We start from the raw sequence: 13,417 nt of genomic DNA, 5'->3' as shown, positions 1-13,417 counted from the left end.
TCACTGTCAGAGGTGCCATTTTTTAGGAGGGGACATTTATCTGAGCCGACATCTGTCGGCACAGGTGTATATAAAAGATCCCATGATGCATTTTTGAAGAAGAGCAGTTATCCCAGGTGTCTTGACCAATACTTATCCTCTAATCGACATCACAAAAAGCAGATCATCCACTCATTACCACATTGTTGTCTGTGGGAGCTTGTTGTGCACAAATTAGCGCTTTGTAATGTTTCCGACATTACGAAGCACCTACACTTCATAAAGTATTTCTTTGGCTGCAAAATGTTAAGATGTCGAGTGGTTGTGAAAAGCGCATTCTTTTCTATGTACCACAGCTGCAATTATTGCAGGAGAGTTTTGCAGACCCTAAACCCCACCCAATCCCAACAAGCTGATCTGATTCACAGCTTGGATGTTGCTTCCTATTGCCTTTCTATCATTTCTATATTTCAATAGAGGCTAACTCAACAAGCCAGTTGGCAAGTTAGAAGCACTTCCTCAAATTCCCAATGATAATATGTTGCATCTCAATTTTCCCATCAGCATCACTAATCTGTTTAAAATGAATTGGTTCAGTTTTTGTATAATTCCTTCTCGGGATGTGGGCTGCACTGGCATTTAATCGCTCGCAATTCAGTACAAACCAGGCTGCACCGCAGGGTGGGAAGAGACAACCTCTTTGGGGTCGCCAACAAGCCAGACTGGCTAAGATTCAAGGATTTCTTTCACAAAAAGGCATGAGATTTTCTATCCAGCAGCCAGCAAAATGGACACACTGGCCTCCTGTCAGGCAGGAAAGCTAGAGCCGGGGTTGGGGGGGTGGTGCGGGGGCGGGGGGGCGGGGGGGCGGGGGGGGAGGCGGGAACCGAAGTCAGGAACCCTCAGGGACAGTATCCGCGAATCAGGAGGGGCTGACAGATTAGGGTTTGCTGGGGGTAATGGCAGGTAAAAGAGGAAGGCTGTTACCTGAGGAAGGGAGGCAGGGCACTGTGTTTACAGAGTTGGTGGGGAGGGATTGGGGGGGCGAAAGGTTGGCTACCATTGCAACAGCTTGTGGATATCTGCTATTGGAGGGGTGAGTAAGTCCCCAATCAATACAGGAGGGACAGAGAGAGAGTAGCCCCAATTGATTGGGAGCGATCACTTATTTTGGGAGTGTAGAGAGCACTCTTGGCCCACAAGGGGTGCTGGAAAAGGCAATTTACCTATCAGCTCCCACCGCCCTTTTGATGTCGTGTTTCCAAATCCCTGGGAAATCCATGTGGCAAATGTTAAATTTAAACCAGCCACTCAATGGAGAACTCCTCATGACGTGTTTGCAAGTCTGGATAATCACTGATGTGAAATGGGCAGTAAGACTGTACACAGCAGATTGTGGATTCATCTCTTTACCTTCCTTCAACATTCTCCCAGCATTGTCCAATGTACAAATAACAAGGCCCATGTTCCAAGGGTTGGTTACCTGCAATCTCCCTTGCAGCTCCTGGTTTTCACTAGTGAGTGACTCCACTTGACTCTGCAGTGACACAAGCCATTCCTCGCTTGAACTGTTAATACCCTTCTTCGAGAGTAACTTCTCTATCACTGAAACAACACAAGACAATAAAGGCAGCCAATGCATTGAAACAGTTTCAAGGCTCTTTCAATTCCAAAATTCAAATAAAAATGCCAACAAGTGTCAGTGTCAGGGGAACTGTACCCCAGTGAGAGTCAGTGTCAGGGAACTGTACCCCAGTGAGAGTCAGTATCAGGGCGACTAAATCCCAGTGAGAGTCAGCGTCAGGGGAACTGTACCCCAGTGAGAGTCAGTGTCAGAGGAACTGTACCCCAGTGAGAGTCAGCGTCAGGGGAACTGCACCCCAGTGAGAGTCAGCGTCAGGGGAACTGTACCCCAGTGAGAGTCAGCGTCAGGGGAACTGTACCCCAGTGAGAGTCAGCGTCAGGGGAACTGTACCCCAGTGAGAGTCAGCGTCAGGGGAACTGTACCCCAGTGAGAGTCAGCGTCAGGGGAACTGTACCCCAGTGAGAGTCAGCGTCAGGGGAACTGTACCCCAGAGAGAGTCAGCGTCAGGGGAACTGTACCCCAGTGAGAGTCAGTGTCAGGGAACTGTACCCCAGAGAGAGTCAGTATCAGGGCGACTAAATCCCAGTGAGAGTCAGTGTCAGGGGAACTGTACCCCAGTGAGAGTCAGTATCAGGGGAACTGTACCCCAGTGAGAGTCAGTATCAGAGGAACTGTACCCCAGTGAGAGTCAGCGTCAGGGGAACTGTACCCCAGTGAGAGTCAGTATCAGGGGGACTGTATCCCAGTGAGAGTCAGTGTCAGGGGGACTGTACCCCAGTGAGAGTCAGTATCAGAGGAACTGTACCCCAGTGAGAGTCAGTGTCAGGGGGACTGTATCCCAGTGAGAGTCAGTGTCAGGGGGACTGTACCCCAGAGAGAGTCAGTGTCAGGGGAACTGTACCCCAGTGAGTGTCAGTGTCAGCGGGACTGTACCTCAATGAGAGTCAGTGTCAGGGGAACTGTACCCCAGTGAGAGTCAGTGTCAGGGGAACTGTACCCCAGTGAGAGTCAGTGTCAGGGAACTGTACCCCAGTGAGAGTCAGTGTCAGGGGAACTGTACCCCAGTGAGAGTCAGTATCAGGGGGACTGTATCCCAGTGAGAGTCAGTGTCAGGGGGACTGTATCCCAGTGAGAGTCAGTGTCAGGGGGACAGTAACCCAGTGAGAGTCAGCGTCAGAGGGACTGTATCCCAGTGAGAGTCAGTGTCAGGGGAACTGTACCCCAGTGAGAGTCAGTGTCAGGGGAACTGTACCCCAGTGAGAGTCAGTGTCAGGGGAACTGTACCCCAGTGAGAGTCAGTGTCAGGGAGACAGTAACCCAGTGAGAGTCAGCGTCAGAGGAACTGTATCCCAGAGAGAGTCAGCGTCAGGGTTACTGTACCCCAGTGAGAGTCAGTGTCAGGGGGACTGTACCCCAGTGAGAGTCAGTGTCAGGGAGACAGTAACCCAGTGAGAGTCAGTGTCAGGGGGACTGTACCCCAGTGAGAGTCACTGGCATACATTAGGTTGCATCTTTGTGAGTCTGCCCTGTAAGTTCTCTAAAGCCGTGATACCCTTCCAGTTGTGTGCTGCCATACTATAGGCAGTATTCTAATCAAGGTCTTACTAAGGTTTAAAGGATCAGCCTTATCTCTCGTCTTTTACATTCTAATCCTCATGTGATTAAAAAGCTGAATTCCATTATTTGATGTTACAGTCTAAGGTCTCTAAAATCCTGTGAATTTCTTTCCTCAAACTTCACTGCCTTGCTGCAGCTGCGTTCAAATCTAATTACGGTTATTGTTTTTACAAAAATTTACCACCCCATATTTACAATTCCAACTGCTTATTGGATGTCTGTTTACACAAATCCAGTGTGCCCCGTGTTGACAATGACTGGTGTAATGTGATGGAATTGTTATAGTAATTTGGTGTATAACAAGAATGGTTCTTCTCTGAGCTTTCGCCATGTTGTTGCGATCTCTGTCCTGACCTACAGCTTTGCTTCATTTCCATTCAGTATTTAGTCATGTTGAGCTTCTTGAGTGTTGTTGGAGTTGCATCCATCCAGACAAGTGGAGAGTATTCCATCACACTCCTGACTTGTGCCTTGTGAACAAGCTTTGGGCAAGTCAGATGTGACATTTGATTGGTTACATTTACAACCCAAACAGTAACCCTATGGATCACCCTGAAAGATTTAAGCAGATAAGTGGTAACCATACATTACGAGGGCTTGTTTAACTATTTGTGGAATGTAAGCATCGCTGACCAGGCCTGTAGCTTCTGTCCATCCTGGTCCATGAGGACAATCAGCCCTTGCCAGGATTGGATACAAGATAGATGTTATCTATCTTGACTTCCAAAAGGCCTTTGACAAGGTGCCTCACGGGAGACTGCTGAGTAAAATAAGGGCCCATGGTATTCGAGGCAAGGTACTAACATGGATTGACGATTGGCTGTCAGACAGAAGGCAGAGAGTTGGGATAAAAGGTTCTTTCTCAGAATGGCAACCGGTGACAAGTGGTGTCCCGCAGGGTTCAGTGTTGGGGCCACAGCTGTTCTCTTTATATATTAACGATCTAGATGACGGGACTGGGAGCATTCTGGCCAAGTTTGCCGATGATACAAAGATAGGTGGAGGGGCAGGTAGTATTGAGGAGGTGGGGAGGCTGCAGAAAGATTTAGACAGTTTAGGAGAGTGGTCCAAGAAGTGGCTGATGAAATTCAACGTGGGCAAGTGCGAGGTCGTGCACTTTGGAAAAAAGAATAGAGGCATGGACTATTTTCTAAACGGTGACAAAATTCATAATGCTAAAGTGCAAAGGGACTTGGGAGTCCTAGTCCAGGATTCTCTAAAGGTAAACTTGCGGGTTGAGTCCGTAATTAAGAAAGCAAATGTAATGTTGTCATTTCTCTCAAGAGGCTTGGAATACAAAAGCAGGGATGTACTTCTGAGGCTTTATAAAGCACTGGTTAGGCCCCATTTGGAGTACTGTGAGCAATTTTGGGCCCCACACCTCAGGAAGGACATACTGGCACTGGAGCGGGTCCAGCGGAGATTCACACGGATGATCCCAGGAATGGTAGGCCTGACATACGATGAACGTCTGAGGATCGTGGGATTATATTCATTGGAGTTTAGGAGGTTGAGGGGAGATCTGATAGAAACTTACAAGATAATGAACGGCTTAGATAGGATGGACGTAGGGAAGTTGTTTCCATTAACAGGGGAGACTAGGACGCGGGGGCACAGCCTTAGAATAAAAGGGAGTCACTTCAGAACAGAGATGAGGAGAAATTTCTTCAGCCAGAGAGTGGTGGGTCTGTGGAATTCATTGCCACAGAGGGCTGTGGAGGCCGAGACGTTGAGCGTCTTCAAGACAGAAATTGATAAATTCTTGATTTCTCGAGGAATTAAGGGCTATGGGGAGAGAGCGGGTAAATGGAGTTGAAATCAACCATGATTGAATGGTGGAGTGGACTCGATGGGCCGAATGGCCTTACTTCCGCTCCTATGTCTTATGGTCTTATGGTCTTATGATATGGTGTCACAGAGATCAATACTTTCTTTCTTTGTCAACGTTCAGGCTTAGATTGAATTGGTGAATGATGGAAAAGGGATTGATGAGATTTTTAAAATTCTTTCACAGGACATTGCTAAACAGGCCAGCATTTATTGCCCATACCTAATTGCCCTTGAGAAGGTGGTGGTGAGCTGCCTTCCTGAACCGCTGCAGTCCATGTGGTGTAGGTACACCCACAGTGCTGTTAGGGAGGGAATCCCAGGATTTTGACCCAGCGACAGTGAAGAAACAGTGATATATTTCCAAGTCAGGATGGTGTGAAGCTTGGAGGGGAACTTGCAGGTGGTGCTGCTATTCCCAGGTATCTGCTGCCCTTGTCCTTCTAGATGGTAGTGGTCATGGGTTTGGAAGAGCCTTGGTGAGTTCCTGCAGTGCATCTTGGAGATGGTGCACGTGGCTGCCACTGTTCGTCGGTGGTGGAGGGAGTGGATGTTTGTGGATGGGGTGGCAATCAAGTGGGCTGCTTAGTCCTGGATGGTGTCGAGCTTCTTGAGTGTTGTTGTAGCTGCACCCATCCAGGCTTGTGCTTTGTAGATGGTGAATAGGCTCTGATACTCACTGCAGAATTCCCAGCTTCTGACCTGTTCTTGTAGCCACAGTTTTAAATGGCTGGTCCAGTTCAGTTTCTGATCAATGCTAAGTCCCACGATGCTGATAGTGGAGTATTTGGCAATGGTAATGCCATTGATGTCAAGCGGAGATGCTTGGATTCTCCTTTATAGGAGATGGTCATTGCCTGGCACTTGTGTGGCACGAACCTTACTTGCCACTTATCAGCCAAAGCATGATAAGTAGCAAGTAAGGTTTTGCTAGGGCTCCTTGCTATCACACTCTGTCAAATGCTATCTTGACGTCAAAGGCTGTCACTCTCATCTCACTTTCTTAGTTCAGCTTTTTTGTCCATGTTTGAACTAAGGCTGCAATGAGGTGAGGAGCTAAACAACTCTGGCGAAATCCAAACTGAGTGTCAATGGGCAAGTTATTGCTGAGCAGGTGCTGCTTGATAGCACTGTCGCTGACCTTGCGTCACTTTACTGATGATTGAAAGTAGATTGATGGGCCGATAATTGGCCGGGTTGGATTTGTCCTGCATTTAGTGGACAGGACATATCTGGGCAATCTTCCACATTGTCGGGGAGATGCCAGTATTGTAGTTGTACTGGAACAGCTTGGCTAGTATTGCAGCTGGTTCTGAAGCAGATGTCTTTAGTACTATTGCCAGAATATTGTCAGGGCCTATAGCCTTTGCACTATCCAGTGCCTGTAGCCATTTCTTGATATCATGTGAAGTGAATTGAATTGACTGAGGACTGACATCCATGATGCTCAAAACTCCATGAAGAGGCCATGATTTATTGTCCAATTCTGGCTGAAGTTGGCTGCAAAAGCTTTGGTTTTTGTACTAATGTGCTATTTGTGGAGCTTCTTCCTCCAGCGAGTTGTTGATTCTCCACCACCATTCACGGCTGGATGTGGCAGGATTGCAGATCTGATTCGTTGGCTGTGGGATCTCTTAGATCTGTCTATTACATGCCGCTTGTCATGTAAGTAGTCCTATGTTGTAGCTTCACCAGGTTGACAGGTAATTTTTATGTATGCTTGGTGCTGCTCCTGGCATGCCCTTCTGCCCTCTTCATTGAACCAAGACTCATCCCCTGGCTTGGTGGTAATGGTAGTGTGCAGGATCTGCCAGGCCATGAGGTTACAGATTGTGGTTGAGTACAATTCTGCTGCACATCTCATAGATGCCCAGTTTTGAGTTGCTAGATTTGTTCTAAATCTATCCTGTTGTAGTGTTACACAAGATGGGGCTGGAGTCAATGACTGTATATCATTGTGCTGCCACTTCAGGTGAGTCTGTCTAGCCAGTAGGACAGAACATATGGTGATGGTAGTGTCTGTAAAGTATGCTTCAGTGAGTATAAGTATGTCAGGCTATTGTTTGATTATTGTGTGGGACAGCTCTTCTAATTTTGGCACAAGTCCCCAGATCTTAGTAAGGAGAACATTGATGGAGTGATAAGTGTGGGTGTGTTGTTGTTGTTTCCAGTGCCTGGGTTCATGCCGGGTGGGCCATTTAGCTCCATTTCTTTTTGACTCTGTAGCAGTTTGAACAAAGAACAGTACAGCACAGGAACAGGCCCTTCAGCCCACCAAGCCTGCACCGATCACATTGTCCTATCTCGACCAACCACCGGTATCCCTCTATTCTCCACCTGTTCATGTGTCTATCCAGATAAGTCTTAAATGTCGCTAACATATCTGCCTCAACCACCTCACTTGGCAAGTGCATCCCAGACACCCTACACCCTCTGCGTAAAAAACTTCCCCCGCACGTCTCCACTGAATCTTTCCCCCCTTATCTTGAACTTGTGCCCCCTTGTAATTGTCATTTCTGCTCTGGGAAAAAGCTTCCAACTGTTCACCTTATCTATGCCCCTCATAATTTTATAAACTTCTATCGGGTCGTCCCCTCAGCCTCTGTCTCTCCAAGGAGAACAATCCCAGTTTATTTAATCTCTCCTCATAGCTAATACCTCCAAACCAGGCAACATCCTGGTGAACCTTTTCTGTACTCTCTCCAAAGTGTCCACGTCCTTCTGGCGATCAGGATTGGACACAGTATTCCAAATCTGGCTTAACCAGCGTTTTACACAACTGTAACATAATTTGCCAATATTTATACCCAATGCCCCAGCCCATGAAGGCAAGCATGCCACATGCTTTCTTCACCACCTTTTCCACCTGTGCTGACACTTTTAATTTTAATTTTAGTTTGGCAGAACTAAGTGGTTTCTTAGACCATTTGTCTGATTTCAAGAAGAAATTAGATATAGCTGTTGGGGCAAAAGGGATCAAGGGATATGGGAGGAAAGGGGGAATCAGGATATTGAAATTCAATGATCAAAATGAATGGCGGAGCCGGCTCCTGCTTCTAGTTTCTATGTTTCCATTTCAGAGTCATACACATTGCTAGGTCTAGAATCACATATAGGCTGGATGATTCAACTATCACAGTGGGATTTGAACCTATGTACCCAGAGCATTAACCTCTGGATTACTCTTTCAGTGACAATACCACTACGCCATTATCCAGGAGATATGGGAACAACCTGGGAAAACATGGTTAGAACGGTATTGTCAGGCAATGATTTAACAACAACAATGGACTGCTTGGCTCCAATGACCTGTTTCATGTTGGAGCTTCTATGTTTTTCTCTACTTTGTCAAAATTCATCAATTCACTTAATTACATAATCACAAAAATGTGATTGCAGCTCCAAACTCGGTGTACCTGGGAAATTGTCCAGCGTCTCTTCTTCAACCATGAGTTCGCTCTCATTATCCTGATGTTTGCCCTGCTGAGGGTCAAAAGCATTTCAATTAGGAAATGGAATTCTAGACATTCCTCATCAATCCCAGTGTCCCGGCCAATATCAATCCCTCAAATAATATTACTGAAAACAGCCTAACCAGGCCTTTATCTCGCTATGACTTGTTGTGCAATAATTGGATGTCTGGTAACAACGTATGTACTTCAAATGTAATCCATGCAATATTAATTCCCCTGTGAGATCCTGACAATGCTGTGTAATGTCGCTGCATGGTTATAAAGAAAGAGCGGGGATGGTGGACTAATTGGCTAGGTGGTGGTGAGTCACCTTTTTTTTTTACTATTTACTCTATCCTTAAAGTTCCAAAGCCAGTGCTCAGAATGGACCGGGCAAACCCAAATCCATTCCTTGCTTCCTCCAAAAACCAAATTCAAATTCCAATTGACGGTCCCCAAAGGGGAGACAAACAAGATCCAAGTATTTACTATTGAGAAAAGCATGGATGTTAGGGAACTTGGGGAAATAAATAGTGATGTCTTGAGGAGTGCATATATTACAGAGAAGGAGGTGCTGGAAGTCTTAAAGCGCATCAAGGTAGATAAATCCCCGGGACCTGATGAAGTGTATCCCAGATGTTGTGGGAGGCTAGGGAGGAAATTGCGGGTCCCCTAGGCGAGATAATTGAATCATCGATAGTCACGGGTGAGGTGCCTGAAGATTGGAGAGTGGCAAATGTTGTGCCTTTGTTTAAAATGGGCTGGGCTGCAGGGAAAAGCCTGGGAACTACAGGCCAGTGAGCCTCACATCTGTGGTGGGTAAATTGTTGGAAGGTATTTTGAGAGACAGGATCTACAGGCATTTAGAGATGCAAGGACTGATTAGGAATAGTCAGCATGGCTTTGTGAGTGGAAAATCATGTCTCACAAATTTAATTGAGTTTTTTGAAGGGGTAACCAAGAAGGTAGATGAGGGCAGTGCAGTTGATGTTGTCTACATGGACTTTAGCAAGGCCTTTGACAAGGTACCGCATGGTAGGTTGTTGCATAAAGTTAAATCTCACGGGATCCAGGATGAGGTATCTAAATGGATACAAAATTGGCTTCTTGACAGAAGCCAGAGGGTGGTTGTAGAGAGTTGTTTTTCAAACTGGAGGCCTGTGACCAGTGGTGTGCCTCAGGGATCAGTGCTGGGCCCGCTGTTATTTGTCATTTATATTAATGATTTGGATGAGAATATAGGGGGCATGGTTAGTAAGTTTGCAAATGACACCCAAGATTGGTGGCATAGTGGACAGTGAAGAAAGTTATCTCCAATTGCAACGGGATCTTGATCAATTGGGCCAGTGGGCTGACGAATGGCAGATGGAGTTTAATTAGACAAATGCGAGGTGATGCATTTTGGTAGATTGAACCAGGGCAGGACTTACTCAGTTAATGGTAGGGCGTTGGAGAGAGTTACAGAACAAAGAGATCTAGGGACACAGGTTCATAGCTCCTTGAAAGTGGAGTCACAGGTGGGCAGAGTGGTGAAGAAGGCATTCGGCATGTTTGGTTTCATCGGTCAGAACATTGAATACAGGAGTTGGGACATCTTGTTGTAGTTGTACAAGACATTGGTAAGGCCACACTTGGAATACTGTGTACAGTTCTGGTCACCCTATTATGCAAAGGATATTATTAAACTAGAAAGAGTGCAGAAAAGATTTACTGGGATGCTACTGGGACTTGATGGATTGAGTTATAAGGAGAGGCTGAATAGACTGGGACTTTTTTCTCTGGAGCGTAGGAGGCTGAGGGGTGACCTTATAGAGGTCTATAAAATAATGAGGGGCATAGACAAGGTCGATAGTCAATATCTTTTCCCAAAGGTAGGGGAGTCTAAAACTAGAGGGTATGGGTTTAAGGTGAGAGGGGAGAGATACAAAAGTGTCCAGAGGGGCAATTTTTTCACACAGAGGGTGGAGAGTGTCTGGAACAAACTGCCAGAGGTAGTAGTAGAAGCGGGTACAATTTTATCTTTTAAAAAGCATTTAGATAGTTACATGGGTACGATGGGTATAGAGGGATATGGGCCAAATGCGGGCAATTGGGATTAGCTTAGGGGTCTTAAAAAAAAGGCGCATGGACAAGTTGGGCTGTAGGGCCTGTTTCCATGCTGTAAACCGCTATGACTCTAAGTTGACAAGATGAGGCATTGCACCCCATCTTGAGCAGATATGTATGGTGTGTGTCTAAATATTATTGCGTTCCCCCCCTCCCTGAATTGAGCCTCATTGGCAAAGGTGGGTCCACCTCCAACTAGGGTCACAATCCTGGTTCCAAGTTCAAAGGCAAAATGCAGTGATTTCCAGGGGTCACGCACTTGAGCGGCAGGGTGCTTCATTCAGGGCAGTGGAGATGTTCCTGCAGTACGTGCCCAGGGCATGGCAGGTCCTCTTTCACTTCAGCTGAATAACAAGTGACCGAGGCTACATGGCAGGGGATAGCCACGAACATGAATACTTCAGGAAGGGAAACCTACAGCACCCATTCCATCCGGCCTAGATGTGACTCCAGTCCCATTTCAATGAGGTTGATCCTGAAGTAACCTCAAAATGTTGGTAAATGTGAGGTCATCCATTTTGGTAGGAATAACAGCAAAACAAACTATTATTTAGATGGTTAAAAAATTGCAGCATGCTGCTGTGCAGAGGGACCTGGGGGTGCTTGTGCAGGAATCACAAAACGTTGGTTTGCAGGTGCAGCAGGTAATTAAGAAGACAAATGGAATTTTGTCCTTCATTGCTAGAGGGATGGAGTTTAAAAACAGGGAGGTTGTGTTGCAGCTGTATAACATGCTGGTGAGGCCACATCTGTACAGTTTTGGTCCGCTTACTTGAGAAAGGATACACTGGCACTGGAGCGGGTGCAGAGGAGATTCACTAGGTTGATTCCGGAGTTGAGAGAATCATATAATCCAACAGTGCCAGAAGGAGGCCATTCGGCCCATTGAGTCTGCTCCGACCGCAATCCCACTCAAGCCCTATCCCCATAACCCCATGCATTTACCCTTGCTAGTCCCCCTGACACTAAGGGTTAATTTAGCATGGCCAATCCACCTAACCCGCACATTTCTGGACCGTGGGAGGAAACCGGAGCACCCTGAAGAAACCCACGCAGACATGGGGAGAACGTGCAGACTTCGCACAGACAGTGATCCAAGCCGGGAATCGAACCTGAGTCCCTGGCACTGTGAGACAGTAGTGCTAGCAACTGTGCCACCGTGCCATGAGAGGGTTGGCTTATGAGGAAAGACTAAGTAGACTGGGACTATACTCATTGGAATTTAGAAGAATGAGGGGGGATCTTATAGAAACATATAAAATTATGAAGGGAATAGATAAGATAGAAGCAGGGAGGTTGTTTCCACTGGCGGGTGAAACCAGAACTAGGGGGCATAACCTCAAAATAAGGGGAAGCAGATTTAGGACTGAGTTGAGGAGGAACTGCTTCACACAAAGGTTTGTGAATCTGTGGAATTCCCTGCCCAGTGAAGCAGTTGAGGCTACCTCATTGAATGTTTTTAAGGCAAAGGGTTTTTGAACTGTAAAGGAATTAAGGGTTATGGTGAGCAGGCAGGTAAGCGGAGCTGAGTCCATGAAAAGATTGAATGGTGGAGCAGGCTCGAGGGGCCAAATGGCCTAGTCCTGCTCCTAGTTCTTATGTTCTTATACCAATGATGTTGATTCTGAAGTAACCTAACAAGACATTCAGTTGTATCAATCTCCCAGGGCAACTTGGCAGGAGCAGTTAATGTTGCCCATGCTAGTGAGATCACATCCCAAGAGTGAAGAAAAGAAAGGTTTGCTATGTTAATCAATGATAACTATTTAAATAGATGGTTTACCTCATACAAAATCAGTCTGCCCTTTAGGGTCTCAGCCTGCTGGATAGCGTCTCGATGCTCTTTCTCTTTCTCAGTTAATTTATTTGTGAGCTCCTGTATCTGTGAACATTACCAAACTTATTAATAAAGTTTCTGATTGTGTTGTAATATATATAAAAGGTTATACAGAGTTTCCTCTTCAGTAATCAAAGGCCTGTACAGAGGGAAAATCAATCCTTATATTGTTTAGTGAAACAGATTATTGACTATGGATTTCCATTGAATGCTGCTCCTGCCCTAACAGTGTGGCCTTCTGACAGTAATAAACCAAGTTAAAAGTCAACAGCTCTCCAAATTCATCCATCCCGCCCACGACGAGGCCTATTGATGTCAGAACAGGAAAATTAATCATTCCTTCTACACAGTCCATGAATGGATGGAGTCAGCTGTGACTACAGTTGAATTTTCCCTCATATAATGCTACACATTACAGTGAAATCTGTAGGTAAGTTCATGAAGGATCCCAGCCCTGCTGTAGACACTAAGTAAGAAGTCTCACAACACCAGGTTAAAGTCCAACAGGTTTATTTGGTAGCAAATACCATAAGCTTTCGAAGCGCTGCTCCTTCGTCAGATGGAGTGGAAATGTGCTCTCAAACAGTGCACAGAGAGACATGTAGACACTAAGGGCAGGGTTTTATGGCGTCACTTGGGTGAGATTGTAAAATTCCGCCTGAGGCCAATGGAGATTTCCGTTCTGGGAACCTCGTCCGCCCCAATTCCGGGGCAGGTGAGGTAGTAGAGTTTCAGCTTAATAGTCTCACAGACGAGCCAAAAACTTTCACAGATACCCACAACCAGGGGAAAACAAGCTTCCTGCATCTAACCTGGCAAGCCCTGTAGGAATTTTGTATGTTGGAATGAGATCACCTGGGTTGATGCATTGTAACAATGTGTAAGTACTTTGATTCTGGGTCCTGCCAGTATGGCAACATGATCTGAATGGAAAGCGCGATTTTGTGACTCAAACGTGGATTGCTAATAATTCGAAATCGTGTACCAAGATCCTTGTCGACATTCAGAAGTAAA

At 46.1% G+C, this 13,417-nt stretch overlaps 1 protein-coding gene across 1 annotated transcript in view; it reads right to left on the bottom strand.

The window, feature by feature from the left end:
- The window catches only part of ankrd24 (ankyrin repeat domain 24), a 118,144-nt gene that overhangs the window by 17,571 nt on the left and 87,156 nt on the right, over positions 1 to 13,417 (bottom strand). Inside the window, exons 13-15 of the mRNA XM_078198010.1 lie at positions 12,350 to 12,448; positions 8,425 to 8,491; positions 1,463 to 1,584 (exon numbers count right to left, since the gene is read on the bottom strand). Coding sequence (XP_078054136.1) covers positions 1,463 to 1,584; positions 8,425 to 8,491; positions 12,350 to 12,448 — 288 coding nt within the window. The remainder of the gene's footprint in view (positions 1 to 1,462; positions 1,585 to 8,424; positions 8,492 to 12,349; positions 12,449 to 13,417) is intronic.

This window comes from Mustelus asterias, chromosome 26 (assembly GCF_964213995.1).
Source record: "Mustelus asterias chromosome 26, sMusAst1.hap1.1, whole genome shotgun sequence".
Taxonomy (NCBI): Eukaryota; Metazoa; Chordata; class Chondrichthyes; order Carcharhiniformes; family Triakidae; genus Mustelus; species Mustelus asterias.
Note: the sequence above shows the minus strand (reverse complement) of the source record. Positions and strands in the feature narration are given on the sequence as shown.